General features: G+C 49.5%; 1 protein-coding gene across 5 annotated transcripts in view; it reads right to left on the bottom strand.

Moving 5' to 3' along the window:
- Window positions 1–22,222: 22,222 nt before the first annotated feature.
- SCUBE3 (signal peptide, CUB domain and EGF like domain containing 3) overlaps window positions 22,223–26,497 on the bottom strand; it is a 56,626-nt gene continuing 52,351 nt past the window's right edge. For all 5 annotated transcript variants that reach the window (XM_075614059.1, XM_075614058.1, XM_075614060.1 and 2 more), the window contains 3 exons: window positions 25,443–25,595; window positions 25,165–25,244; window positions 22,223–24,196 (listed from right to left, as the gene is read on the bottom strand). In XM_075614059.1, the coding sequence (XP_075470174.1) occupies window positions 24,047–24,196; window positions 25,165–25,244; window positions 25,443–25,595 (383 nt within the window). In that variant the 3' untranslated portion in view covers window positions 22,223–24,046. The remainder of the gene's footprint in view (window positions 24,197–25,164; window positions 25,245–25,442; window positions 25,596–26,497) is intronic.

Raw genomic sequence — 26,497 nt, 5'->3', positions numbered from 1 at the left:
TTAAATCATGCAGCTGACATTCTTAATAGTTCAGACTTGTATTTATTACCAAAGTAGGGAGATAACTGTCCCGGAAGGATATATATTAATACTTGGACGGCTGAAAATGGCCAGAGGGGAGTCCTTCGGCTCAAGTAACTACTCTCACTAGCTATCTGGAAATCTAGGGGTTCCACATTTTAAAGAAGCTTTTTCCAGTATGTAAATAAGCTTTTCTATCAGCATCACTGTGACAAAACAGCCAGGCAGCGGGACGGTTAAAATAAAGGTTAAGCTGGTCCTGCTGTTCCTTTCATCAGGGTCACAGGCCATGACCCAGGGGTTGTTGGAAGGCCCTGGGATTGCCTCTGACTGTATTTCCCAAAATTCTGTGAAATGTAAAATGTTATTGTATTTGAAAGCCATGTACGTAATGCACAAAACAGGGGTGTACACAGGGGTGCGCGAAACTTTTCCCCCTGCGTCCCCACTGCCTGCTCTCCCCCCCCCCTCTCGAACTCCCCCCCTCCCCTCTCGAACTCCCCCCCTCCTACCTTGCCTCCGGCGTCAAATGATGCCGCAGGTTCATGGGATGTCGCGTTGCCATGGCAATGCGACGTCACGTGACCCCGCAGCATCATTTGTGCCACATTGCCATGGCGACGCGTCGCACGTAGCCGTCGGAGAGAAGGTAAGAGAACTTACAGAGGCCTCGCGCGGTCCCTCGGTATTTCATTTAAATGCTTTGGAGAAGAGCGCGGGGCCTCATTAAGCTCCGCGCCCCCCCCACCCCAGAAAGTCCTGTGGCCCCCAGATTGCGCACCCTTGCTTTAACACATGTGGGGCTGCAATACCACCTTGCTAGACATAGGTGGACAAGTCAGAGACCCCTTTCTCCCTGAGAATCATGCCCCACTGCTGGACAATTGTTTTCCCTGGCAGGGGGTGATGCCCTAGTAAGGGCACGTAGGCCCCCATTTCCAGGAAGTTTTCCAGGACTTGGGAGGATCAGGAAGGTAGGGCAGGGCCCAGGGAAAGTTGGGTACAAAGGACCCCCGCGTGGTTGCGCACGAGGTCCAAAAGCAGAGCTGTTTCCTTCACCACCAAATTGGTGCCAACCAATCCACCCTCGTGGATCTCTGAGTCGGATCTTCTTATCTGGCAATGGCCACCATAGGTGTTTCTCCGCATCTAATATACATGATACCAAGCATGATTAGTGGGACATGACCTGGGTAAGATGGCTTATGTCACGCCCAGCACCTATAGAGCTATGAGACCCTTTAACCCTGTATGTGCTGAATCTGACTATTTTAAGTGTTTTACACGGTTTTACGTGTGTTTTAACTGTGTTTATTGCTTGTTATGTTCCTGTTGGCTTTTGCCAGAATAAACCCCATGTTTATTTAACCCCTTGCTCTGCCTTGTGCTGTGATCCCTGTGTAAGTCGTCTCATCTTCCGTGACAATCACCTCTTCAAGTCTTACTATAACTTGCTAAACCCCCCTGGAAGAAAACAGACCTAAAGCGCACAGGAGAGAAAAAAAACAACAACAATGTAATCTGTAATTTAAGGAGAAAAGTCCTGCTGTATTTGTCTTCACTTACAGAATTGCCGTCAAATACAGGCAGAGAATTGATTGTATCTTGTAGAAAGATGGGACCAATCTGCTTGGCTCAGCTGGGCTACCCTCTGGGATCCAAACTGCTGGGCTCAGCTGTGAGATGCTTCTTCACATCAAAGACTCTAGGCTCAGCGGGACACCTCTCTCAGTAGTAGGCACCAATCAAATAGAAGTAGATAAGGAAGAGAATGGAGAACAGAAAAAAAGAAGCGTTGCGCAAAAATGTATTAAACAAACATAAAAAGCTATGTCCCAGGGGGGAACACCCTGCAGACAACTCCAAGCCCTGTCACGGTTCTTCTCCGGTTAGTAGGGACGTCCTGTGTTCCTGTTAGCCGGTGCCTCCGTGAGCTCCGTGTCACGTGAGGCTAAGGCAGCGCTTATAGTGCCGGCGACAGCAACAGCGATGTGACGTCGCATCAAAACAAATGTGTTGACGCCGTCGCGTGAGCGTATAGTAGGTGCGACAGCTTGGTCACGATCGCTGGAAGTCACTTCTATTTGATTTTTCCAGCGACCGCAGTGTGACGTCAGCGTCGCCGGCGATGGCATTATAAGTTCAGCCATAGTCTCGTCTTGCGATGATATCTCACAAGGGGAAAATAAATTCCTTCCTGACTCCAATAATTGGCAATCAGATTACTCCCTGGATCAACATCCTTCCCATGTATACTTATTTGGTATATCCCTGTATACCTTTCCTTTCTAAAAAGATGTCCAACCTTTTTTTGAACATATCTATTGTATCTGCCATCACAGTCTCCATGGGTAATAAATTCCACATTTTAACTGCCCTTACTGTAAAGAACCTTTTCCATTGTTACTGGTTAAATCTCCTTTCCACCAACCTTAAGGGATGACCTTGTGTCCTTTGTACTGCCCTTGGGATGAATAGTTCTTTTGAAAGCTCCTTGTATAGTGAGACGCCTCTTTTCTAATGCAAACAAATCAGCTTGCGTGTCCTCATCTGTGTGACTGGCTTACTGTTTGATTTCAAGTGCTGGTTGTATTAAATGCGGAGTTAGAACCAGGAGGGAAGTGCTGTACTGTATATACTAGTTCAGGGGTGCACAAACTTTTTGTGTTGTAATTGAAAGGCTGTAACTAACTTTCTTTTCTCTCTCCTGCCTGATTGCTCCTGCAGTGGGTGTGGTTAGTTGATTGCTAACCTAACACACCTGATTGGTTTGTGTGTGTGTCTCTATTTCAGTGTTTCCCAACTCCAGTCCTCAGGCAACCCCAACAGGTCAGGTCTTAATAGGGTGACCACCCGTCCCCCTTTTGCCGGTACAGTCCCGGTTTTTCGGGAGCTGTACCGATTTTCTGTGTGTACCGGAAATGTCCCGGATTTTCCTCAATGTGTCCCCATTTATTTATTTTTTGTCGCCGGCGGTGCGCGAGTGATTAGCTGCGGTGCACTGTGCGCTGTGCGCGAGTCTGCTGCGGCGGCGCGGAGGAGGAGACTGCAGCAGCCCCGGCTGGTAAGTATTTTTTTTTTTTTTTAATGCCGCCTCCCCTTCCCCCCGGCAGTTTCCTACCTTGTTGGCCAATCCCCAGCGTCCCGGCATTAAGCCCCGCCCCCCGGCATCAAGCCCCGCCCCCCGGCATCATCCTTCACCAAGGACCGGCATGTGGAATGGATGGAAGGAAGGGTGCCTGGGGGCGGGGCTTCCGCTTCCTGCGGCAGAGCACACGTGGTGTGTGTCTCTGCCCGCGGCTCCTGGCTCTTCTGCGCGGTGTCTCCCCCCCTCTGCCCGCCCGGGGGGATAGGAGGTGGGTTTTTTATCCTTTGCCCCCTGTCCTGGCGCTCCCTCCCCCCCCCCCCACCCCGGTCCCCTTGGTTCGGGAGATGGGCGCGGGGGCGGGCAGTGGTGGCTGCGCGGTGTTCCCCCATTCTGCCCCGGGAACCCGTGGCTGCCCTCCGGGGGAGGGGGGGCGGCGGCAGTTTACCTTTGTGTCCCGGCGCTCCTATCCCCCCCCCCCCCCCTAGGTGCGGGAGATGGGCGCGGGGGTGGGTGCAGGGGGAGGCGGAGAGCCACCTGCTCGTGGCTGCCTCTGTACTCCAGTCTGTGTGTGTGTGTGTGTGTGTGTGTGTGTGTGTACCAGTGTCTGTGTGTGTGTGTGTGTGTACCAGTGTCTGTGTGTGTGTGTGTGTGTACCAGTGTCTGTGTGTGTGTGTGTGTGTGTGTGTGTGTGTGTGTGTGTGTACCAGTGTCTGTGTGTGTGTGTGTGTACCAGTGTCTGTGTGTACCAGTGTACGTGTGTGTGTGTTTGTGTACCAGTGTGTGTACCAGTGTGTGTGTGTGTATGTACCAGTGTGTGTGTGTACCAGTGTGTGTACCAGTGTGTGTGTGTACCAGTGTACCAGTGTGTGTGTATGTACCAGTGTGTGTATGTACCAGTGTGTGTATGTACCAGTGTGTGTGTGTACCAGTGTGTGTGTGTACCAGTGTGTGTGTACCAGTGTGTGTGTGTGTACCAGTGTGTGTGTGTGTGTACCAGTGTGTGTGTGTGTGTGTGTGTGTGTGTACCAGTGTGTGTGTGTGTGTGTACCAGTGTGTGTGTGTACCAGTGTGTGTGTGTACCAGTGTGTGTGTGTGTGTGTGTGTGTGTGTGTGTGTGTACCAGTGTGTGTGTGTACGTGTGTGTGTACCAGTGTGTGTGTACCAGTGTGTGTGTGTGTACCAGTGTGTGTGTGTGTACCAGTGTGTGTGTGTGTGTACCAGTGTGTGTGTGTGTGTACCAGTGTGTGTGTGTACCCGTGTCTGTCTCCCCCTCTCCCTCCCCCCCTCTCCCTCACCCTCTCACCCTCACCCTCTGTCCCTCTCCCTCTCTGTCCCTCTCCCTCTCTGTCCCTCTCTCTCTCTCTGTCTCTCTGTCTCTGTCTCTCTCACCCTCTGTCTCTGTCACCCTCTGTCACCTTCTCTCTCTCTGTCACCCTCTCTCTCTCTGTCACCCTCTCTCTCTCTGTCACCCTCTCTCTCCATGTCACCCTCTCTCTCTCTGTGTCACCCTCTCTATCTCTGTGTCATCCTCTCTCTCTCTCTGTCACCCTCTCTCTCTCTCTGTCACCCTCTCTATCTCTGTGTCATCCTCTCTCTCTCTCTCTCTGTCACCCCCTCTCTCTCTCTCTGTGTCACCCTCTCTCTCTCTGTGTCACCCTCTCTCTCTCTCTGTGTCACCCTCTCTCTCTGTGTCACGCTCTCTCTCTCTCTGTGTCACCCTCTCTCTCTGTGTCACCCTCTCTCTCTGTGTCACCCTCTCTCTCTGTGTCACGCTCTCTCTCTGTGTCACGCTCTCTCTCTCTGTCACGCTCTCTCTCTCTGTCACGCTCTCTCTCTCTCTGTCACGCTCTCTCTCTCTCTGTCACGCTCTCTCTCTCTCTGTCACGCTCTCTCTCTCTCTGTCACGCTCTCTCTCTCTCTGTCACGCTCTCTCTCTCTCTGTCACGCTCTCTCTCTCTCTGTCACGCTCTCTCTCTCTCTGTCACGCTCTCTCTCTCTCTGTCACGCTCTCTCTCTCTCTGTCACGCTCTCTCTCTCTCTGTCACGCTCTCTCTCTCTCTGTCACGCTCTCTCTCTCTCTGTCACGCTCTCTCTCTCTCTCTGTCACGCTCTCTCTCTCTCTCTGTCACGCTCTCTCTCTCTGTCACGCTCTCTCTCTCTGTCACGCTCTCTCTCTCTCTCTGTCACGCTCTCTCTCTCTCTGTCACGCTCTCTCTCTCTCTGTCACGCTCTCTCTCTCTCTGTCACGCTCTCTCTCTCTCTGTCACGCTCTCTCTCTCTGTCACGCTCTCTCTCTCTGTCACGCTCTCTCTCTCTGTCACGCTCTCTCTCTCTGTCACGCTCTCTCTCTCTGTCACGCTCTCTCTCTCTGTCACGCTCTCTCTCTCTGTCACGCTCTCTCTCTCTGTCTCTCTCACCCTCTCTGTCTCTCTCACCCTCTCTCTCCTCTGTCTCTCTCACCCACTCTCTGTCTCTCTCACCCACTCTCTGTCTCTCTCACCCACTCTCTGTCTCTCTCACCCACTCTCTGTCTCTCTCACCCACTCTCTGTCTCTCTCACCCACTCTCTGTCTCTCTCACCCACTCTCTGTCTCTCTCACCCACTCTCTGTCTCTCTCATCCCCTCTCTGTCTCTCTCATCCCCTCTCTCTCTCTGTCTCTCTCATCCCCTCTCTCTCTCTGTCTCTCTCATCCCCTCTCTCTCTCTGTCTCTCTCATCCCCTCTCTCTCTCTGTCTCTCTCATCCCCTCTCTCTCTCTCTCACCCTCTCTCTCTGTCTCTCTCACCCTCTCTCTCTCTGTCTCTCTCACCCTCCCTGTCTTATCTTAACTGCCGTATACCTACACCGAAGTAACCTACCCTTCTTTCTTCCAGATCTGACTCAAGTTTCACACGGGAGACCTCGAAAGACAGGTAGGGAACACCTCCCCTCCAGTATAGTACCTTGAGGGACTGCGGATCAGGTAAGATCCCAGGCGGGATTGCTGCTTTAGAAATTGTGAAGAGGGGGCATCCAGACACTGGTTAAGGGGTTCAGAATCATTCACATCTGTTTTTTTTTTGTTCGATTAGTGAGGTCAACACACACACAACTATGTAACAAAGACTAATGGTCGTAAGTATAAGTGTACTACAATAAATAAACTGTTATGTAAAAAAAAAAAATGTCCCGGTTTTTCATTTTCAAAATCTGGTCACCCTAGGTCTTAAGGATATCCCTGCTCCAGCACAGGTGGCTTAGTCAAAATGACTGAGCTGCTGATTGACCCACCTGTGCTGGAGCAGGGATATCCTTAAGACCTGACCTGTTGGGGTTCCCTGAGGACTGGAGTTGAGAAACAATATTTAAAACAGAGGTTTGTAATGAATCCTGAGCTTGTGTGTCCTCATCTGTGAGACTGGATTACTGTTTGATTTCAAGTGCTGGTTGTATTAAGTGTGGAGTTAGAACCAGATCTATTTTGTAGGCCAAAAAACTGATTAGTTGGCAAAGCCAGCCAATCAACATCACACATCAGATTGGTCACAGCTGTGTGACCAACCAGAAAAAGCAGTCTAGAAACAAAATATTAAAATAAACCGGTATTCAGTGCACCTGTAAATAAACACAAAAGTGCACTACATAAGGAGGTTAAGCTTAGAAGAAAAACCATGGGGGGATACTGAGCAGAGCACCCTGCGTAAGGCCAGGAGTTGGAACAAGGTATAGTATAATGAAGTACAGTTAATTGTTAGCACTTATAACTCCATAGTTGAAACCAGGGCCGCACAAGGGTTTCAAGCGCCCTAGGCAAAACTTAAAATTTGCGCCCCAGTTGTATTGTCTTACCTGTGCCGGCCGCCTCTGTTCTGCCGCCCTGCTTCTGCTCCAGTCAAATGACACCGCAGCAGACGCAGGCAAGTGCCTAAAGGAGGCGGATTTGTAAAGCCGCCGCTGGCCGTAGCTATCGGGGCTTCAAGGGGTGCAATTATTATTAAAGCGCCCTAGGACCTCTGCGCTCTAGGCGACCGTCTAGATTCGGCTAATGGTCGGACCGGCCCTGGTTGCAACAATGAGCAGGATTGAGAATGCAACTCAATGCACATCTTGCCACATGTATGTGCACTTGGAGCAGCTGTTATAGGGAGCATACCGCAGTGAGAAGTGTGAGCAAGAGGTCTCTTTAGAGCAGGGGTCAGCAACCTGCGGCTTCCGAGCTGCATGCGGCTCTTTCCGCTCCTACTTGCGGCTCTCTGCAGGTTACCGACCCCCAGCTGCTGCCTCTCTCCCTCACTATCCTGGCGGTGGTTGTGTGGGGGCTGGTCAGGTCTCTTGTTGCCGCCGGACTCGGCGTCTCCCCAGCTGCTTGCCTGCAACAAGAGGCCCGGCCAGCACCCCCCCTGCATCCGCCACCAGGATGGTGAGGGAGAGAGGCCCCATGTGTGTGTGTATGTATTTGGGGGGTGGGTAGTGTGTGTGTGTATTTGGGGGGATAGTGTAGGTGTTTTTTGGGTAGGGTAGTGTATGTATGTTTGTATTTGTAAATGACACAGTTTTGCACAGAAAAACAATGGAAAAAAAAAAACTAAATAGGGGGTATGGCCAAGACACCCAACAGGCAGGACGTGCAGCCGTCAGCCCCGTCCCAAAAGCGAAAAACAGAGGGAATCCAAAGCCTAGCAACCCCTAAAGCATACCTAATAAATCTGTGGGAAGTCCATCTCGGGGTACTCGGTACTCGCGTCTCAATGGATACAACGGCTGTACAAGCTCCTAAAACGATCAGGAAAGCCACAAATAGCAGCACTATTGAGGTACTGTGCTCACGATCGCATTCATGTCTATTTTCAGCAGAATGTGGTTAGTTTATTGTGCCGCTGGGGGCGCGTGTATGGAGCGCATGCGCAACAGCTGTTAGCAATTGATTCTGTAATCATGGCACTGGCAGGGTATAAAAACGTTCAGTTCTTTCCCCTCCAGTAAATATTGTCCCTGAAGAAGCTCCTTTGCTGGAGGGAAACGCGCGTTGGACGCGCAATGTTGTCAATCTCCTACTTGGAGCTGTTTTTAATGCAGTGTTTGTAGTATCCTGCTTCAGTATGTACAGATCTTAACACTCGGCTAATTTAGTCCAGTGTCTTTAGTCAGTGAGTTCTGCTGGTATTCACCTAGTGTCCTATGTGTTTTTACAGTGTACATGCTGTGAATTCACCATATTGCTGCTGTGAGTGTCAGTGCTTTCACTCACAGTTTATGTACCTCTTACACTAATTAAGAGTTCACTGAGCTGTTGAACAATATATTATCACACTAGGAGGACTGGATATTAATCCATTACTACTTATTTGCCATAGCTGACTTTCATACATTTACCATCCGGTCTGTTAGCTGATCCAGAGGGGGTTACACCCTGACTTGTAGCATCATATGCCTTCTATATCCCACCATCACTAGCTGGATAATTGGGATAGCAAAATTACACCTATTTGATGACATAGATGCTCGATACTGTTAATTTAATTCATTTTTAATTCACGTTACACAATTCTTCGGTAATATATGTTTTAAGTAAATTTAATAAAAGTTATTTTTTACACCTAGTGGTGTGCAGTTTAGTGAATTCTTTTAGGGGCACAATCACTTTGTGTTGCCTTCCCTTTTGTCTGATTCACTTTTCAGTTCACAGTTTGCACCCACCATTCGATTACCTGATCTATTTATTTAATAACCCAATTTGTATGGTTCTGTGATCACTCCCTATCCATCCCTTGTTGTTTCTTACTGTCCCTACACTGCCTAGACAGGCAACTCCGACGCACCATCTTTAAATGTCCCACGCACAGGACATTTAAACATGCTGTTGTTGGAGCGAGCAGTCCGGACATTCAGTTGTCAGTGGGCAGTCGTGCGAGTCAGACCTGAGATCGTGGCAAAATGTCCCTGTGGCGGCCGTGGCCAAACGTTACATTCCGCTATTTCTGTTCCTGGTTTAGTTATTATTTATAAAATATTTTACCAGGAAGTAATACATTGAGAGTTACCTCTCGTTTTCAAGTATGTCCTGGGCACAGAGTTCTGCTTCCTGGTTTAGTTCTTAGCTGATCCTAAAACCTGGTTCCAATTCTGGCACACATACTGACTACTCTGCTAATCCAGATCTCTAGTTTCGACTCTGGCTCACATTCTTACTACTCTGCTGGTTCAGATCCCCGGTTCTGAATCCGGCTCTCCCCGTGGATTTCTCCCTGGTGTCTGATACTTGGTCACTAGACTCGCTCACTCATCCGGAGTGACCTGGAAGTTTATTTTGGCCACAGCCAACAGGGAACAAATGGCAATACCTCACAAAAAACAGGGCACACGGGGGACTCGTCAGGTGCAGGCCTCTGCCAAAGCTAGCTTGCCCTGGATGCCCCCTCGATCTGTCCATTCTGGGATATCCCTGTAACTTGGGATGACTGTCCCTGGTCACACAGTTCTCGCTACCGTTGGTCTCTTGTCACCGAGATCAACCACAAACCACCATGGAGCTCTGATCAGCGTCGACTTCTGTAGTTTCCCGGTCTCCATTTGGAAACATGGAGACTCGGGTGCTGACCAATCAGCAGAGACCATTACTCTGTTGAGCCAATTAGGAGCGAGGCGGGCATCCAGAAAGGACCAATCAGGGTGAAGCCAGTGCCTAAGGGTGGTCCCAAGGGGCGGGGGCCTGAGAGCATGGGAAATTGGAATTGACCAATAGGAACCAGTCTGACTGGGTTAGAACCCCTGTCCCCGACTTCAGCTCCATACCTCGTGCAGGGCGAGACATCTCACTGCCGCGGAGAGAACAATGCTCCGGTTTTGAGTTGAGATTTTGAATGAAATATCGAATTTGAAATTGTTTTAATACCTCAGTGTGATGAAATGGGCAACAGGGCTTCCAAAATTAAAGCTGGAGCCCTATCCTGTGGCATATTCTCATCAGCATTTTACTATGGGTAATCCTAAAGTTAATGTTGAGCACCGGGGATTGCCTTTGCATTTTTAATGTATTTTATGTATCTGTGTGAAAGTAGTGATACTGTTCTGGTCAGGAGATTATGGACATGCGGGAGATTGTGAACTCTCGGGAGTTAAACTGGAATTTCCCTTAAACAGGGCTTTTAATCACTATAAACACTGTTATATTATCAGGCATTATATGCCTGGGGAGGGGAGCACATTGTCTGGGCATGTAGCCTTAAATTATGTATGTTTTTTGGTGTGTTAAATATGAGTTTTTGCATTTTATTTGTGTAGCTGGGGTAGTCAAAAATGGCTGAAGAATAGGCACACATTAAATCAGAGGGCTGGCCTTTGTATAGACCAAAGGTAAAGAAAAAATAAGGCGCAAACTTAAACTTGTGACAAGTGACAAATAAACAAATGCTTAATGTGCAATATTCCAATGCTTACTGTGCAGTGAATAATCAGGTGCTGCCAAAAACACTTGCAGTTTCCCAACTGCAATATACCAAGAGGGAATAAAATGCGTGTTCATGGCGCAAACAGAATAATGTGATTACATAATAAAGTGATTACACGGTAATGGATAATACCTGCCCTGCTAAAGGGTGTTGCACACTCCTCCGTTTAACCAGGGCCTCCTATGTCAAACCGCCATCACTGATACATGTGGGAAGAAACACATACAGAAATGCTGGTGCAATAAAGTTTTTATCTCCAAGCAATAAATAACACAACGGTAGTGTGCAGGGTGTGACTTGGGGCGCACTCCAACCCTAAAACTTGTCTCTCGTCAGCAGCTCGTACTCCCGTCCTGCCTGGTCATCCACGCGGAGTCTTTCCCGTCTGCTTCTCTCACTAGCAGGCGCTCCGGAGACCTCTGACGTCAGCGCTGGATTGTTGAGGGGTTGGTATGGTGGCCTCCAAGGTTCAAAAAGCCTTTTTATGTGTAGCGCACTATCCCCCACTCCCTGGGAGATAGGGCGACTACGGTGTGTGTGTGTGGTGCGTTACCTGCGGCTCACAGTAGGCCTGAGCCTCCGCCGCTGGGAGCCTGGGGTGTACCTGATTCGATAGGTGACAGCGCCTCCACCTGCGCTGGATCCTAACTATGTGAAGAACAATACACAATAATAAGAACAATACACAATAATGTGATAAAACAAGAATACTTTACTATGAGCATATAACCAGGCATAACCATGAACAACACTTATATTAAAACATTACTAATGAACACTAATAGGGTACAGCTACTCGCCAAGCCTCGCATGACCGTAACCCTCCCCCACGGTGTTCCCAACACTGTGTCTCCAGAGTCCCACACCCACCCAAAGTGTGAGAGAAGCGCTGCCCACTGGGCAAGATGTGAGGGGTTGGAGCGTCCCACCGTGAAGATAGTCTCTTTGCAGAAGGTGTTTGGTCCCAGACCACCTGTAATCAGGATGCAGCTGCGTCCTGACTGTGTCCCTTACTTTACGTTCTACAGGGGCAGTGTCCCTTACTATGGGCCTGTCCCTGCAGCAACCACAAGCTAGACAGGGGAGTCTGGCCTAGCAGGGGCCTAAGAGTGTCTCGGGCCTATTGCAGGGGCCACTGGCTCTCTGTACATACACACCCTACCATTATGCTGTCCCAGCTCCGACTGACTCGCGGTTCCAGCGCACAAAGTGTATCTATCTCTGGTGCAGGGGAAAGCTGCAGCCTTATTGGCTGTGGGGCGTCAACTGATACAATGCCCCTAGGCATCATGGGAGTTGAAGTCCCCCGCGGGCCTGTCCCCCCCAGTGGCTGCCTCTCCGGGGGTCCTGCTGCGCATGCACGAACTTGCTCTATGGCGCCTTCCAATGCTCTGCGCATGTGTGAAGTGTCTCTCGCGTTTGGCGCCAACCCCAGCATGGCCGCCGGACTTGGGGATTTCTCTGCGCATGCACGATTGCACTGTGCATGCGTGAGATTGACAAAATGGCAGCGCCCTGCAAAGGAAGCCGCCGGTAGTCTCCGGCGATGCGCTCACCTGCCCGCACCTGTCCCTGCCTCCGCTGCTGTAGGCGCGAGTGCGCCGGGAGGTAAGGGGGCAACGGGGCACCAGGGGAACCCATGTCACATGTTTTTCACAGCAAGGTGAATGTATCATTTTTGACTGTTCCCTTCAGGAGAACTGGTCACTCACTTATCACTATACCCACTCCATGCAAGAGTTAGGCTGCGCTAATAGTGACAGAGACGTCGCGGCAAAACAAATGGATTGCCGCCGTCACGTGCGCTTATAGTAAGCGTTGCGCGACAGAGCGACGGTTTGGTCGCAATCGCTATTTGATTTTCCAGCCACCGTTGCCTGACCGTCGCCGTCACTATAAGCGTAGCCTTACACTCATGATTCCTTCATTGACAATTTTTATTATATTCCGGAACTATTGGAGCACCCACTTTCTTCATATACTTGAACTGTTTACTGTATTTTTTGGGTCAGCTCATGGAGGAAGGAATTCATTTATAATCAAGTTTAATCTATATAAGGGAGCAGGTGTTTTTGTCCCCAATTCCATAGCTTCGGGCGTGGAGGTGAAAGAAGGTTATTGTTCTGATCACTAATCAGTTTTTTCGATTCTTGGATTATGTTTCACACGTATTTGTATAAATGTCGGACACAGAAGAAATCGATCCTTTGCAGGATGAACCCAGGATGTGCTTTTAATTGTTTCGATGATTCTTCAAGGAAAAAGAGAGCATTGCAGGTCTTTGAACATTTTGGGGACATTGATTCAAAGGACATTTCTGATTTAAAGACACATTTTCAAAGGTTAGAATAGTTGTTGATTCAGAATACAAGAGCTTGGTGGGACATAGTTACCCTGGAAAATTATATAAATAATTAAAGAATTCCAAGGGGACTAAAAGCTCCCACATTTGGGTTTTAAGATCCAATTTTTGAGCAACAATGGAACACAACTTTAAACCATAAAGTCCGGGAGACTGTGTATGTCGTCTGGTCTTCTGTCACACTCAGCACTTGGTAAAAAGTATTTTGAACAAATCTCACATTTCATTCATATCCTGTTATCTACTAGGTTGCCAATATCTAGTAGTATATTTGTAGTTTTCCATAAATTATATATAGCATGGGTCCCCCTTGTCCCCTTACCTCCCGGTGCGGGTGTGCTAGGCAGAGGAGGCTGTGGCAGGTCCCGACAGTGGGGCCTATGCAGTAAACAGCGATAAGCCCCTTCTCGCCAGCTTCTCGCCAAAAAAGCCTACTGCGATTCAGAAAGCCCCAAGAAGCTGGCGATAAGAGCAAAAACCGCCTTTTTTTCCCCCGAAAAAAAAAAAGCCGCCGACCGCTCGGCGATAAGCCACTTTTCGCCGCTCATCGCCAGCTTTTCCAACTCGCTGTATTCTAGTAGCCCCGATCAGCTGATCGCCACTTTAGAATGGCGAATTTCTCTCCAAATCGCCTTGGCAAAAAAAGTTGGCAAGAAGGTGGGGATGAGCGACGAGACGGGACTTAGAAAAAATCAGGCCTTTTTCCTGCATCGGATTGATGCCGGGGGTCTCCAGAGCTGGTACCCATTAAAATCAGCACCGGAGATCCCTGGCACCAATCTGATGCAGGAAAAATGCATTTACAGCCCACTTCATTACCTTAGCGGCTAACTGCTAAGGCAATGAAGGGGGTGAACACCCGTGCCATGCTTATTGTGGGTAGCGAGGGTGGGTGAAGGTGTAATAATATAAATATTACAATATTTATTAAACAACCATACACAACCCCCCCCCCTGTACCCCACAATAAAACCATTATTTATTTTTATACACACACAATTAATACCCCAGGCCGGCGGGGGTCCCAGGTGGTCCCGACGGGACTCCGCAGGCCCCACAGTGCACCCCGGGGGGTACCCATAGGTGTCTGGGGGCCTCCAGTTGGTCCCCACTAGGCTCTGTGGGCCTCCAGGTGGTCCCCGCGGGTGTCCGTGGGCCCCAATGGGGTCCACAGGTGGTTCCCATGGGCGTACGGGAGTCCTCGGGGGTCCCCGCAGCCCTGAGGTACCAATTCTGTATGTCAAAAAATAAACATGGCCTACATTTAAATCATCCCCCTCCCCCCCCCCCCCCCACCAAAGACATACAGTACAGTAATGGGCAAAATAACTATTATCAAAATATGAATGATAGATTATTTGCTCATTATTAATCACACCATTAGCACGCATAAATAAAGTAAATAAAACCGTTCTACTTACCCCTGCCAATGTGAAGGGCGTCCTCGTCAGCTTACTGCAGGTCCCTGTCCTTTGTTGCCAGAAAACATACATAATAAATACATTCTAATGGCCCCTAACCCCTTAATCACCTTAGCGGTTAATAACCGCCATAGTTATTAAGGGGTTAACCCACCCTGCCCCGCTACCCACCCGGGAGGCCTAACCACCGACCCCGGACCCACTATACCCACCCTTCACCCATTCATTGGTACATCATGCCCATATAATATGTCAAAGGGAAAAGGGGTGGACTGGGCGCTTCTCAAAAAAGAAAAAAGAAAGTGAACTGTGTCAAGTGAATTTCTAAAAACTACAATAAAAGTAGTGACCACAATAATAATGTGATAATAAAAGACTTCAATCAGTGCAAATCCATCACCTCAAAAACAGACAAAAAATATGACAATAGTGAATATATATATGAAGTAAATAGCTGCTCTACACCCTTGATTAGGACTGTTCGCGGTCCCAGCGTTTTCTTCTTCCAGGTAAGGGGGAGCGCTTGGTGGATGAGTGATATATATGTAACGGGTATTCCCTCCTGTCCGACCCACCCAATCTCACATTGGCCTGTGTGGTCTAACCGGTTCCCCATTACGTGATCGTGTATGGTGGTGCACCTGCAAGTAACAGGACTCCTGAGTCTCCCGCACGATGGTATTAGGGGATGTCATCAGGAACAGGTAGCTGAGGTAGTGGGTGCGAGTCCTACCTATATCATGTGCAGCGCCCCCACCTGATCAGGATCTGTGCTTCCACAGGGAGATGGTCCTGGTGAGGAACTCCTTCTCGGTGGTGACTGCCACTGTAGAGTAATTTCACACTCACACAGTGGGGGTATCTTTGAACAGGGCATCTTTATTGACGATCTTACTGTAGTAGACTGCCCCATGCAGCTTTCAGCTCTAGCCGCACATTTCTCCGTGCTGTCCCTTTGCCAGGTACTGCCCTCCTAATTGGAGTGGGATCCCCTCTCCCCGTAGGGAGATCACCCCTGTGCCAGGTCCCTGGACACAGTGTGGCCTTGACAGGCTTGATCTGGATATTCGTGCCACTAGTTACAGCACTAGGGTCACAAAGCTATCCTGCAATCCCTTTCACAGGAGCCAAACACATCAGCAACAACAACTCTAACTTGACAGTGTTGTGCCTTATATACCTCAGGGGGAAGGCACATCTCTGATGGCACTATCCAGGGACTCAGAGCATGCAGCCACTCCCATCCATACATAGGGCACCTCACCAGGGTGTGAGGGAAAACCTCCATAACTACTGCTGGCATTCCTGTACTTACCAGGGTTTATTGCCAACAGGGAAGATGTCTGCAGTCCATTATTATGCATGGCTACATATATAAAGAAAAAAAGGGGAGAAACAAAACCAATAATAGTGTAGTCTCTGATAAAAAATATTCCAATCTATTAATTCAGTGTTGGTCTCACTCACAATGTTCTTCTGATGTAATATAGCATATCAGAGATTCATCTCTCTCTGATGGGAGCCCTTTTGTGTGTCCCTCGGTAGGGGTTTGTGTTGTAATACACCCTCTGTTGTAAGCCACTTGTTCTCATCAGATAACAGTAATAAATAATAAGAAGAGAGATATCGCAATAGTGTGATCTTGTAGGGATAATATATTGCACAAAGTCACAAGTAAACAATTGCACTCACATTTGATAATGTTAAAGAATACGTGGGAGAGAGAGAACTGCTGAAGAGATCACTGGTCTGCTGCACGTCTCACGGATCAAACCGCCACACCGCTATACACCGCTCGCATCCGCATGGGTCACTTCCGGTTGTACTCCAACTATGGGCGGAAGTGGCTTCTCCGGTTTCTACAGCTATGCACTGCCAGTCCTTTCAGTCTCCAGTCCTCCCAGGATCATAGATTCAATATGTTTCGCATAGGCTCGCTCAAGAATCATCAGATGTCCCCCGTGGGTCCTCAGGTGGTACCCATGGGCGTCCGGGAGTCCTCGGGTGGTCCCTGTGGGTCCCCACAGGCCTGAGGTAGCAATCCTGTATGTCAAAAAATAAACATGGCCTACATTTAAATCAACCCCCCCACCAAAGACATACAGTACAGTAATGGGCAAAATAACTATTATCCATATATGGATAATAGATTATTTGCTCATTATTAATCACACCATTAGCAAGCACAAATAAAGTAAATAAAACCGTTCAACTTACCCCTGGCAATGTGAAGAGTGTATAGAGATACTCAGCACCATTATATAGTGTGGCATTTTCATAATCACAAAAACAAAAATTAGGTAGCGCTAAATCTCAAAGAAATGTGTGACCAATATATAACTAATCTGCAATGTGATGTGAAAATGGCCTATAATCTACAATGAAAAAAGAATATAGGCGGCTGCCTGTGATATAACTCTGACCCCCAGGTCAGAGGAACAACATGTGAAAAAAAGGGTGTTATATCTCTGGCGCCATGCACATGTAAATGATGTGACAAAAAGGATATATACATCCAGGACTGGTAACTGTGTCAGATCCAGGGATGTACTCCAATCGATGAGTGGGTCATACATGAAATGAAAACAAATAAAAGCACATAGCGTGATACTGTATGATAAATTTAAGATAATCTATGACATAAACAATAAAAATAAATATGAATATATAAAATTAATAATTATGACAAAAATAAAAAAAATAAAAACAAAATGCTGAGATGAACAACAGGTGACTGGTACAAAAATGACACATTTAATGAACAATACAGAGTATGGACATAAACATATATTAAAATAGGTAATAATATGGAACGGGTCCGCTGGTAGATCTGCTGCTGTAGCTGAAATAACCACTTACCGGACGTATAGTGGTAAGGAGCAGTGGATATTCAGAGAGTATCCCCTCTCATCTCTGGCTTGTCAGCTCCTGGCGTCTCTCCTTTGCATCAACGGCGTGCTGGTCTTCGGCTGCTGCTTTAGATGGAACTCCCCCCTGGTCTCGCAGGGTCAGACCTCTAGTGCGTGATCAGCTCGGGAATGTTGAACTGCAATGGCAGATTCGCCTTGTACCTGCCCGGCGAGGCGTGCAGACGGTGGTAGCAGATTCGCTATGCTCCGATCAACAGGAGGATTAGACAGTGCACTGCGGTCATCGGCGGTAGTCAGCAATAGTCAGCAGTAGAGCCAGCAGGACCCACCCTACGCGTTTCAGAAGACACAGCTTCCTTCCTCAGGGGTGTAACAATGAGGTAGCAATCCTGTATGTCAAAAAATAAACATGGCCTACATTTAAATCAACCCCCCCCCCCCCCCGCACCAAAGACATACAGTACAGTAATGGGCAAAATAACTATTATCCATATATGGATAATCAGTGCTTGACAAATCACCCAAAAATCTACTTGCCGAACCAAAAAATCTACTCGCCACCTAGTCCCGCCCCTAGTCCCGCCCCCAACCCCCGCCCCTAGTCCCGCCCACAACCCGCCCCTAGTCCCGCCCCCGCTTTTAAAAAAATACATAAATAAAATAAATTGAATAAATTCCTAGTAAGAACATTCGTTTTTGACATAAGTTTATTTATTGTATTACATTATACTACAATTGGTCCTTGTTACGTGTGTGTGTGTGTGTGTGTGTATGGGAGAGAGAGATTGAGTATGTGTGTGTGTGTGTGTTTGTGTGAATAAATGTCAGATCTAGAAAAAAAAGCCAGATGTGAATGACTAGTTTCCTGAACCCCTTAACCAGTATCTGGACGTCCCCGCTTCACAATATTTAAAGCAGCAATCCCGCCTGGGATCTTACCTGATCCGCAGTCCCTCAATGTCCAGGTACCCTCATTCCCGCAATGTTATACATTGGAGGGAGGTGTTCCTTACCTGTCTTCTGGGTTGGGGGGGATTCCGATGTCTCCCGGGTGAAGCTTGAGTCAGATCTGGAAGAAAGCAGTATAGGTTATTTCGGTGTAGTATAGGGCAGTTAAGATATACAGGGTAAATAAGATATCCAGATCGAGAGTGTGAGAGAGAGAGTGTGTGAGACAGAGACAGAGAGACAGAGAGGGGAGAGAGACAGAGAGGGGAGAGAGACAGAGAGACAGAGGGGGGAGAGACAGAGAGACAGAGAGGGGAGAGAGACGGAGAGACAGAGAGGGGAGAGAGACAGAGAGGACAGAGACAGAGAGGGGAGAGAGACAGAGAAGGGAGAGAGACAGAGATGGGAGAGACAGAGAGGGGAGAGACAGAGAGGGGAGAGACAGAGAGACAGAGAGGGGAGAGACAGAGAGACAGAGAGGGGAGAGACAGAGAGACAGAAAGGGGAGAGACAGAGAGGGAAGAGAGGGGAGAGACAGAGAGGGAAGAGAGGGGAGAGACAGAGAGACAGAGAGGGGAGAGACAGAGAGACAGAGAGGGGAGAGACATAGAGACAGAGAGGGGAGAGACAGAGAGACAGAGAGGGAGAGACAGAGAGACAGAGAAACGAGAGACAGAGAGAAAGAGAGGGGAGAGACAGAGAGGGGAGAGAGACAGAGAGGGGGAGAGAGACAGAGAGGGGAGAGACAGAGAGGGGAGAGAGACAGAGAGGGGAGAGAGAAAGAGAGGGAGAGAGAAAGAGGGGAGAGACAGAGAGGGGAGAGACCGAGAGACAGAGAGGGGAGAGACAGAGAGGGGAGAGACAGAGAGACAGAAAGGGGAGAGACAGAGAGGGAAGAGAGGGGAGAGACAGAGAGGGAAGAGAGGGGAGAGACAAAGAGACAGAGAGGGGAGAGACAGAGAGACAGAGAGGGGAGAGACATAGAGGACAGAGAGGGGAGAGACAGAGAGGGGAGAGACAGAGAGACAGAGAGACGAGACAGAGAGAAAGAGAGGGGAGAGACAGAGAGGGGAGAGAGACAGAGAGGGGGAGAGAGACAGAGAGGGGAGAGAGACAGAGAGGGGAGAGAGACAGAGAGGGGAGAGAGACAGACAGGGGAGAGAGAAAGAGAGGGGAGAGAGAAAGAGAGGGGAGAGAGACAGAGAGAGGGGAGAGAGAGACAGAGAGGGGGGAGAGAGAGACAGAGAGGGGGGAGAGAGAGACAGAGAGGGGGGAGAGAGAGACAGAGAGGGGGGAGAGAGAGGGGGGGAGAGAGAGAGGGGGGAGAGACAGAGAGGGGGGGGAGAGACAGAGAAGGGGGGAGAGACGGGGGGTAACTGACTGACGGGGGGGAGGCAACTGACTGACCTGGGGGGTAACTGACTGACTTGGGGGGGGTGGATGACTGACTTTGACTGACTGGGTGACTTTTGACTGCCTTGGTGACTTGGTGACTGGGTGGGGGGGTGGGATGACTGACTTGGTGACTTGGTGACTGGGTGAGGGGGTGGGATGACTGACTGGGTGACTGGGTGGGGGGTGGTATGACTGACACTGACTGACTGGGGGACTTTTGACTGACTGGGTGGGGGGTGAGGTGACTGATTGGGTGACTGTGTGGGGGGGTGGGGGTGACTGACTGGGTGGGGGGTGACTGACTGGTGGAGGGGGGGGGGGTGACTGACTGGGGGGTTACCTCTGGTGTCCTGCACACACACATTCTCTCTCTCCCATACACACACACAAACACTCAATCACACACACACACTCAATCACACACACACTCAATCACACACACACACACACACACACACAACACACACACACACACACACACACACACAATCTCTCTCTCATACCCATACACATACACACACACACACACACACACACACACACACACACAATCTCTCTCTCATACCCATACACACACACACACACACACACACACACACACACACACACACACTCAATCTCTCTCTCCCCATACACACACAATCTCTCCTCTCATACCCATACACACACACACACAATCTCTCAATCTCTCTCTCATACACACACACACACAATCTCTCTCTCATACCCATACACACACACACACACAGGAAGGGACCTGCGCCGGAGGGGAGAGAGAGAGGGGGGGGGGAAACACCCCGCTACTTCCTCCCGCCCCGCGCGAGCAGCGGGAGCACCGAGGGGAGAGAAACACCGGCAACTGCAGTATCTTCAGACCCGCGCGGGCAGCGGGAACACAGGAGGGGGGGAGAGAAACACCCCGGTTACTACAGCATGTGACCCGCGCGGGCAGCGTGAACACAGGATGGGGGGAGGGGAGAGAAACACCCCGGTTACTACAGCATATGGCCCGCACGGGCAGCGGGAACACAGGATGGGGGGAGGGGAGAGAAACACCCCGGTTACTTCAGCATGTGACCCGCGCGGGGCAGCGGGAACACAGGATGGGGGGGGAGGGAAACACCCCGGTTACTTCAGCATGTGACCCGCGCGGGCAGCGGGAACACAGGATGGGGGGGGAGGGAAACACCCCGGTTACTTCAGCATGTGACCCGCGCGGCCAGCGTGAACACAGGATGGGGGGGGAGAGAAACACCCCGGTTACTTCAGCATGTGACCCGCGCGGGCAGCGGGAACACAGGATGGGGGGGGGAGGGGGAGAGAAACACCCCGGTTACTTCAGCATGTGACCCGCGCGGGCAGCGGGAACACAGGATGGGGGGGGAGGGAAACACCCCGGTTACTTCAGCATGTAACCCGCGCGGGCAGCGGGAACACAGGATGGGGGGGGGGCGAGAAACACCCCGGCCACTACAGTATGTGACCCGCGCGGGCAGCGGGATCACCGGAGAGAGGGGAAGGATGTATCAGTGTATACAGTATATAAATATTTAAAGTGCATTAAATTCCCCCCACCTGAAGCATCTGTCCAAACTCCTCCATGACCGGATCAGTAAATTGTAAATTATAGGAGCTGACACAATTATACAGGAGGATATGAGGAGGAGGAGGAAGGGGAGGAGCAGCAGACGCGCACGCACGCACTCAACCCCCCCCCCCCCCCATTACTTACCCATGCAGAAAGGTCGGTTTGAAGTCCTGGCAACTCCATCCCGCGTCACAGCCAATCAGCTACGATTTTTTTTTTTTCAAATTTTTTTTTTTCCGAACAGGGGATTATTTTTTTTGCAGAGCAGGGGAAAGGTTACTGGCCACGAGCCAATATCCGATCGCAGCTGGCGAGTTGGCGACCGGGTTTGTCGAGCACTGTGGATAATAGATTATTTGCTCATTATTCATCACACCACTAGCAAGCATAAATAAAGTAAATAAAACCGTTCAACTTACCCCTGGCAATGTGAAGAGTGTACTGCACCGACACACTTTATTCGAGCAAATACCCGGTATGTACCTGGCAGATACCTGGAATGCGCCGCTCCTCACCTCTGACAAGCCCCGTTGCATTTGCCTTCCCAGCCTGGGTTCATGCCTGGCTGATGGGCGGCTGATCTGTTAAATGATAATGATTAGGATTTAATAGGCTGCAATGCTTCGCGTGTCTACCAGATGGCATAAATTCATGAATTGTAATGCAGTATATATATATATACTGTGCAGTATTGCAGCCAGCGGGAATAAAATGCTTCAATCCCTGCTTGGAAAATAACTCAATGCACTCGGGCAGAAAACAGTCACAAACCTCAATATACCCGAGTATACCCGAATTCGTGGGACTAGCCGAGCTCGAATAAAGTGTGTCGCCAGTGTATAGAGATACTCAGCACCATTATATAGTGTGGCATTTTCATAATCACTGTATAGATATTCATCATCATAGATACACAGTGCAGCTTGTTCATCATCAGTGTATAGATACACGTTGTCATCATACAGCGCTTTGTTTTCATTATCAGTGTGTAGAGCTCCTCACCATAATTATCTATACCCGGAGTGCTCATTATCATTATATATAGTTACTCAGTATCATTATATACAGTATAAAAATACACAGAATCACACTTTGTTTCATTTTTTTTGCCACACTTTAAGTGCAAACAACTTTATTTATAAAACACAAAATCTTGCAGTCATATTTACACTGTGCACTGCAGGAGTTGTGTGACCTGCCCTTGGGACATTTCTTTCCTCTATGGCCCCATTCCTATAGGAATCTCCTTTACTTTCCCTATAGTCCCAATCCTTATAGAAATCCCTTTTACTTCCCCTATAGCCTTGGCTTCTACAGAAAATCACATGTATTTCCCCATACCGCCCCAGTCTCTATAGAAATCCACTTTGCTCCCCACCTATAGCGCCGGCTAGTAGCGACATTCCATTTACTTCCCTATAGACCCAATCCTTATAGAAATCCCATTTACTTCTGCTATAGCTCCAGACCCTGTAGAAATCCCATTTACTTCCAATATAGCCCCCTATAAAAATGCCCCTTACATATTATTAAAGAAAAAATAAGGGGTTACGTGGCTGAATGCTTCCACTGTATGGCAATTCCTATATATATATATATATATATATACACATGTGCAATCAATCGTATGTTTAGCGCAGGGGTGCTCAACGCCGGCCCTCAAGCCCTCCCAACCGGTCACGTTTTCAGGATATCCCTGCTTCAGCACAGGTGACTCAATCAGAGGCCCAGATGAAAACCGAGCCTCTGATTGCCCCACATGTGCTGAAGCAGGGATATCCTGAAACCTGACCTGCTGGTGGGGCTTGAAGACTGGAGTTGAGCACCCCTGGTTTAGCGAGCCAACTACCCAAGGGTTTCCCTGCGTGAATAGACAGATAGAGGGGGACATAGAGAGAGAGGGAGAGCTAGAGGTATACGGTGGGGTGAAAGATGAGAGGAGTGTCGAATGGGCTGTCACACACAGTATTATTGACAGATCATTTATTTATTCCTCCTTGGCAGTGCGCAGACTTACAGAGGTGAGAGGGCCAGGAGAAGCACTGCCCCCCACCCCCAGTTTATAACAGGCAAGGGCCACTGGAAGCTAATGATACTGTCAGGAGTGTCACAGGAATCAGACAAAGGGCCTGTATGTGGTAGCGCTGGGAGTCCCAAGGGCCACTGGAAGCTTTGGCTAGGGGTCCCACACTGGATGTAAGTAATGGGACTCCTGGGATATAGGTCTAGCAGCCACCGGATACATCTGTTGAAGGGCTCCACTGTGTCTGTAATACGGGCCCCAGGAAGCTGAATTGAACCTTTGTCCAGGGGCCACAGTACAAACCTTTGTCTAAGGGCCACACACTGTATCAGGCAATGGCCCCTAGCAGCTTGAGCTTGCCATGGCTAGGGACCACATGAAGAAGGCTTTGTCCGTATTAGCAGGCGGTCCTGGATAAAACTGTGCCTACAGTTTTAGAGTGGACCTTGGGAGCCATATGCATGTCCATACAGTCTTAATGTGCCCTGTAGGGCCCTGTGAGTCTGTACAGATTCAGTGTGGCCACTGAGGACCCTGTGCATCCGTATGGTTATAATGTGTCCTAAGCCAATACAGTTAATATATGGCCCCTGAGAGCCCTCCATGTCCATTTTAATGTGGCCCCTGCAGGCCCTGTGTTTTTGTACAATTATAATCTGGCTCCTGAGAGTTCCCTATGTTCAGTCTCAATGTGGCCCCTTAGAACCGGCATGTCCATAGTCATAATAAGGCCCCTAGGGCATTCAAGGTCCATACAGCCTTATTGTAGCCTCTGACAGCCCTACGTGTTCTTAAAGTCTAAATGTGTCCCTTGGTGGCCACGCTTATCCATGTGTCTCTGAACAAGTATGTTGTGGCCCCTGGGGGCCCTGTGTCCGCACAGGTGGGGTGTGGCATCTATGTTACTTGTAGGGCCGCAGGAAAGTGGTGACCTTGGATCTGAGAAGTTTGATGAAGGATCGCGGTAACATCTCTTTGTGCTTCTCCGTGTACTTGAAGTAATTCTGTGGGTGGGCAAGGACCTCAAAGAAGGCTTTGATCAACTTCTTATCCTAGGGAGGGACATATGAGGAGGTCAGAGGGGGACATAGGACAGGTGGAAGATGGGTGGGTTGGAAGGAGGAGGAAGTGGGTGGGTGGGTGGGGAGGTGAGGAGGAAATGAGTAGAGGGGGGGCAGAGGAAGGGGGAGGAGGAGAGGGAGGGAGAAACTGAGGGGTGAGGAGAGGGAGGGAGAAACTGAGGGGAGGATGGGATGGTTAAAGAGAGAGAGGAGAAAAGAGAGAAGTAGGGGGAGAGGAGAAAAAGGGGAGATAGGAGAAGAGGGGAGAGAGAGAAAAAGTAGGGAGGGTACAGCAGAAAATGGGGGGTGGTAAAAAAACTAGAGGGGGGGCAATAGGAGGAGGAGAGGAGAAGTACAATGATAAGAGGAGGAAAGGGGTGTATGAGGGGAGGAGAGGAAAATGGAGTAAGAGTGGAGTAGGGAGAAGTAGGGGGTAAGAGGAGGAGAGGGGTAGGGGGTAAGAGGAGGAGAGGGGGTAAGTGGAAGGAGAGGGGAGAAATGGTGAGGTAAGAGGGGGAGAGGGTAAGGGGAATGGAGAGAGGAGGAAAGTGAGAAGTATAGGGGTAAGAGGAGAGGAAGAAGACATGGAGGGAGAAGAGAAGTAGGGAGGCAAGAACAGAAGAGGGGAGAGGATAAGAGAAGGATAGGTGGGGGAGAGAGGAGAAAAGGGGAGGGGAGGGGGAAGAATTAGAGCGGCAAAAGAAGGAAAGGGAGGAAGAGAGCAGGAGAGAGAAGAGAGGTAAGGAGGAGAGGGGAGGAAAAATGGAGGAAGGGAGAGAGGTTTGTTGAGGGGGAGATCGGTGGAGTGTGGGGGCTTTGAGCGGGAGAGGAGGAGGGGAGAAGAGAGGAAAGGGTGGGAAATGAGGGGTGAATGAGAGGGGTTGTTAGAAAAAGTATAGGGTGGGAGAGGAGAGGCGGCAGGAGGGAAAGAGGAGGAGGCTGTAGGGGGCTGTTTTCACCTTCAAAATCTCCTGGTGGTTTTCAGAGGAGTATAACCTGCCATCTCTCACAATGTCTTCAACTAACTGCTCATAATCCTCTGAGAGAGAGAGAGAGAGAGACAGTGTGTGAGAGGGAAGGGGAGAGGGAGATAGATACTATATGCAGAGAGAGATAGAGGGACTGAGACATAGGTGGGGGAGACAGAGAGAAAAGGAGCGAGCGAGCGAGGTGGATGGAGAGACAGACAGACCGATAGATGTGCACCCTCCTGTCAGCGAGAGATAGCTGTGCTCACCATCATACGTCACATACGGCACCTGGAACCCACGGGCACTGTTCATCTCGTTGCTCTTAAAGTGGATCCAGAGCTTGCGGGAGCGCGCGGTAAATGCGATGGGGCGTTCGTATGTCTGACACGTCTCGTACGTGGTGATGGAAGAGGGGGAGGCTGCGGGGTGGGAGAAGGGAGTCACCGTCAAATTACTAATGTAAACCAGCACTAGTTCTGCTCACAAACTATTTCTGCATACTTTCTGCCATTTCTGTAACCCACACACACTGTGTGAGCAGAAATAGCGAAGTGTGTGCGAGTAGAATGAGCAAAACACACCCTCTATTTCTGCTCACACATACATGCACACACAAAAACTCCACTGTACTCTGCTAGACATACTAGTTTCTATTTCTGCTCACACACATACACTGTACATGCACACACACATACACTGTACATGCTCACACACATACACTGTACATGCACACACACATACACTGTACATGCTCACACACATACAATGTACATGCACACACACATACACTGTACATGCACACACACATACACTGTACATGCACACACACATACACTGTACATGCACACACACATACACTGTACATGCTCACACACATACACTGTACATGCACACACACATACACTGTACATGCACACACACATACACTGTACATGCACACACACATACACTGTACATGCACACACACATACACTGTACATGCACACACACAGACTCCACTGTACTCTACTACTTGGGTGCGCAAACTGCGGGGCGCGAGATTCTCTGCGGGGCGCGCAATGTTTACAGATGCCCTGCGCGCTTCCCGAAGGCATTCAAATTAAATGTTGGGGGAGCGGCGAAGGCCTCTGTAACTTCACTTAGGCTGCGGCCATGGTGATCGCGACTGCGGGGTCAGGTGACGCCAGGTTGCCATGGCAATGTGACATCATGAGGTCAGAACGCCGGAGCCAAGGTAAGGAGGGGGGCGTGCCGGCAGGGGGGCGCAAGGGGAAAAAGATTGTGCACCCCTGCTGTACTAGACAGACTATTTCTGCTCACA

The sequence above is a fragment of the Ascaphus truei genome, chromosome 9 (genome assembly GCF_040206685.1).
Source record: "Ascaphus truei isolate aAscTru1 chromosome 9, aAscTru1.hap1, whole genome shotgun sequence".
Lineage (NCBI taxonomy): Eukaryota > Metazoa > Chordata > Amphibia > Anura > Ascaphidae > Ascaphus > Ascaphus truei.
Note: the sequence above shows the minus strand (reverse complement) of the source record. Positions and strands in the feature narration are given on the sequence as shown.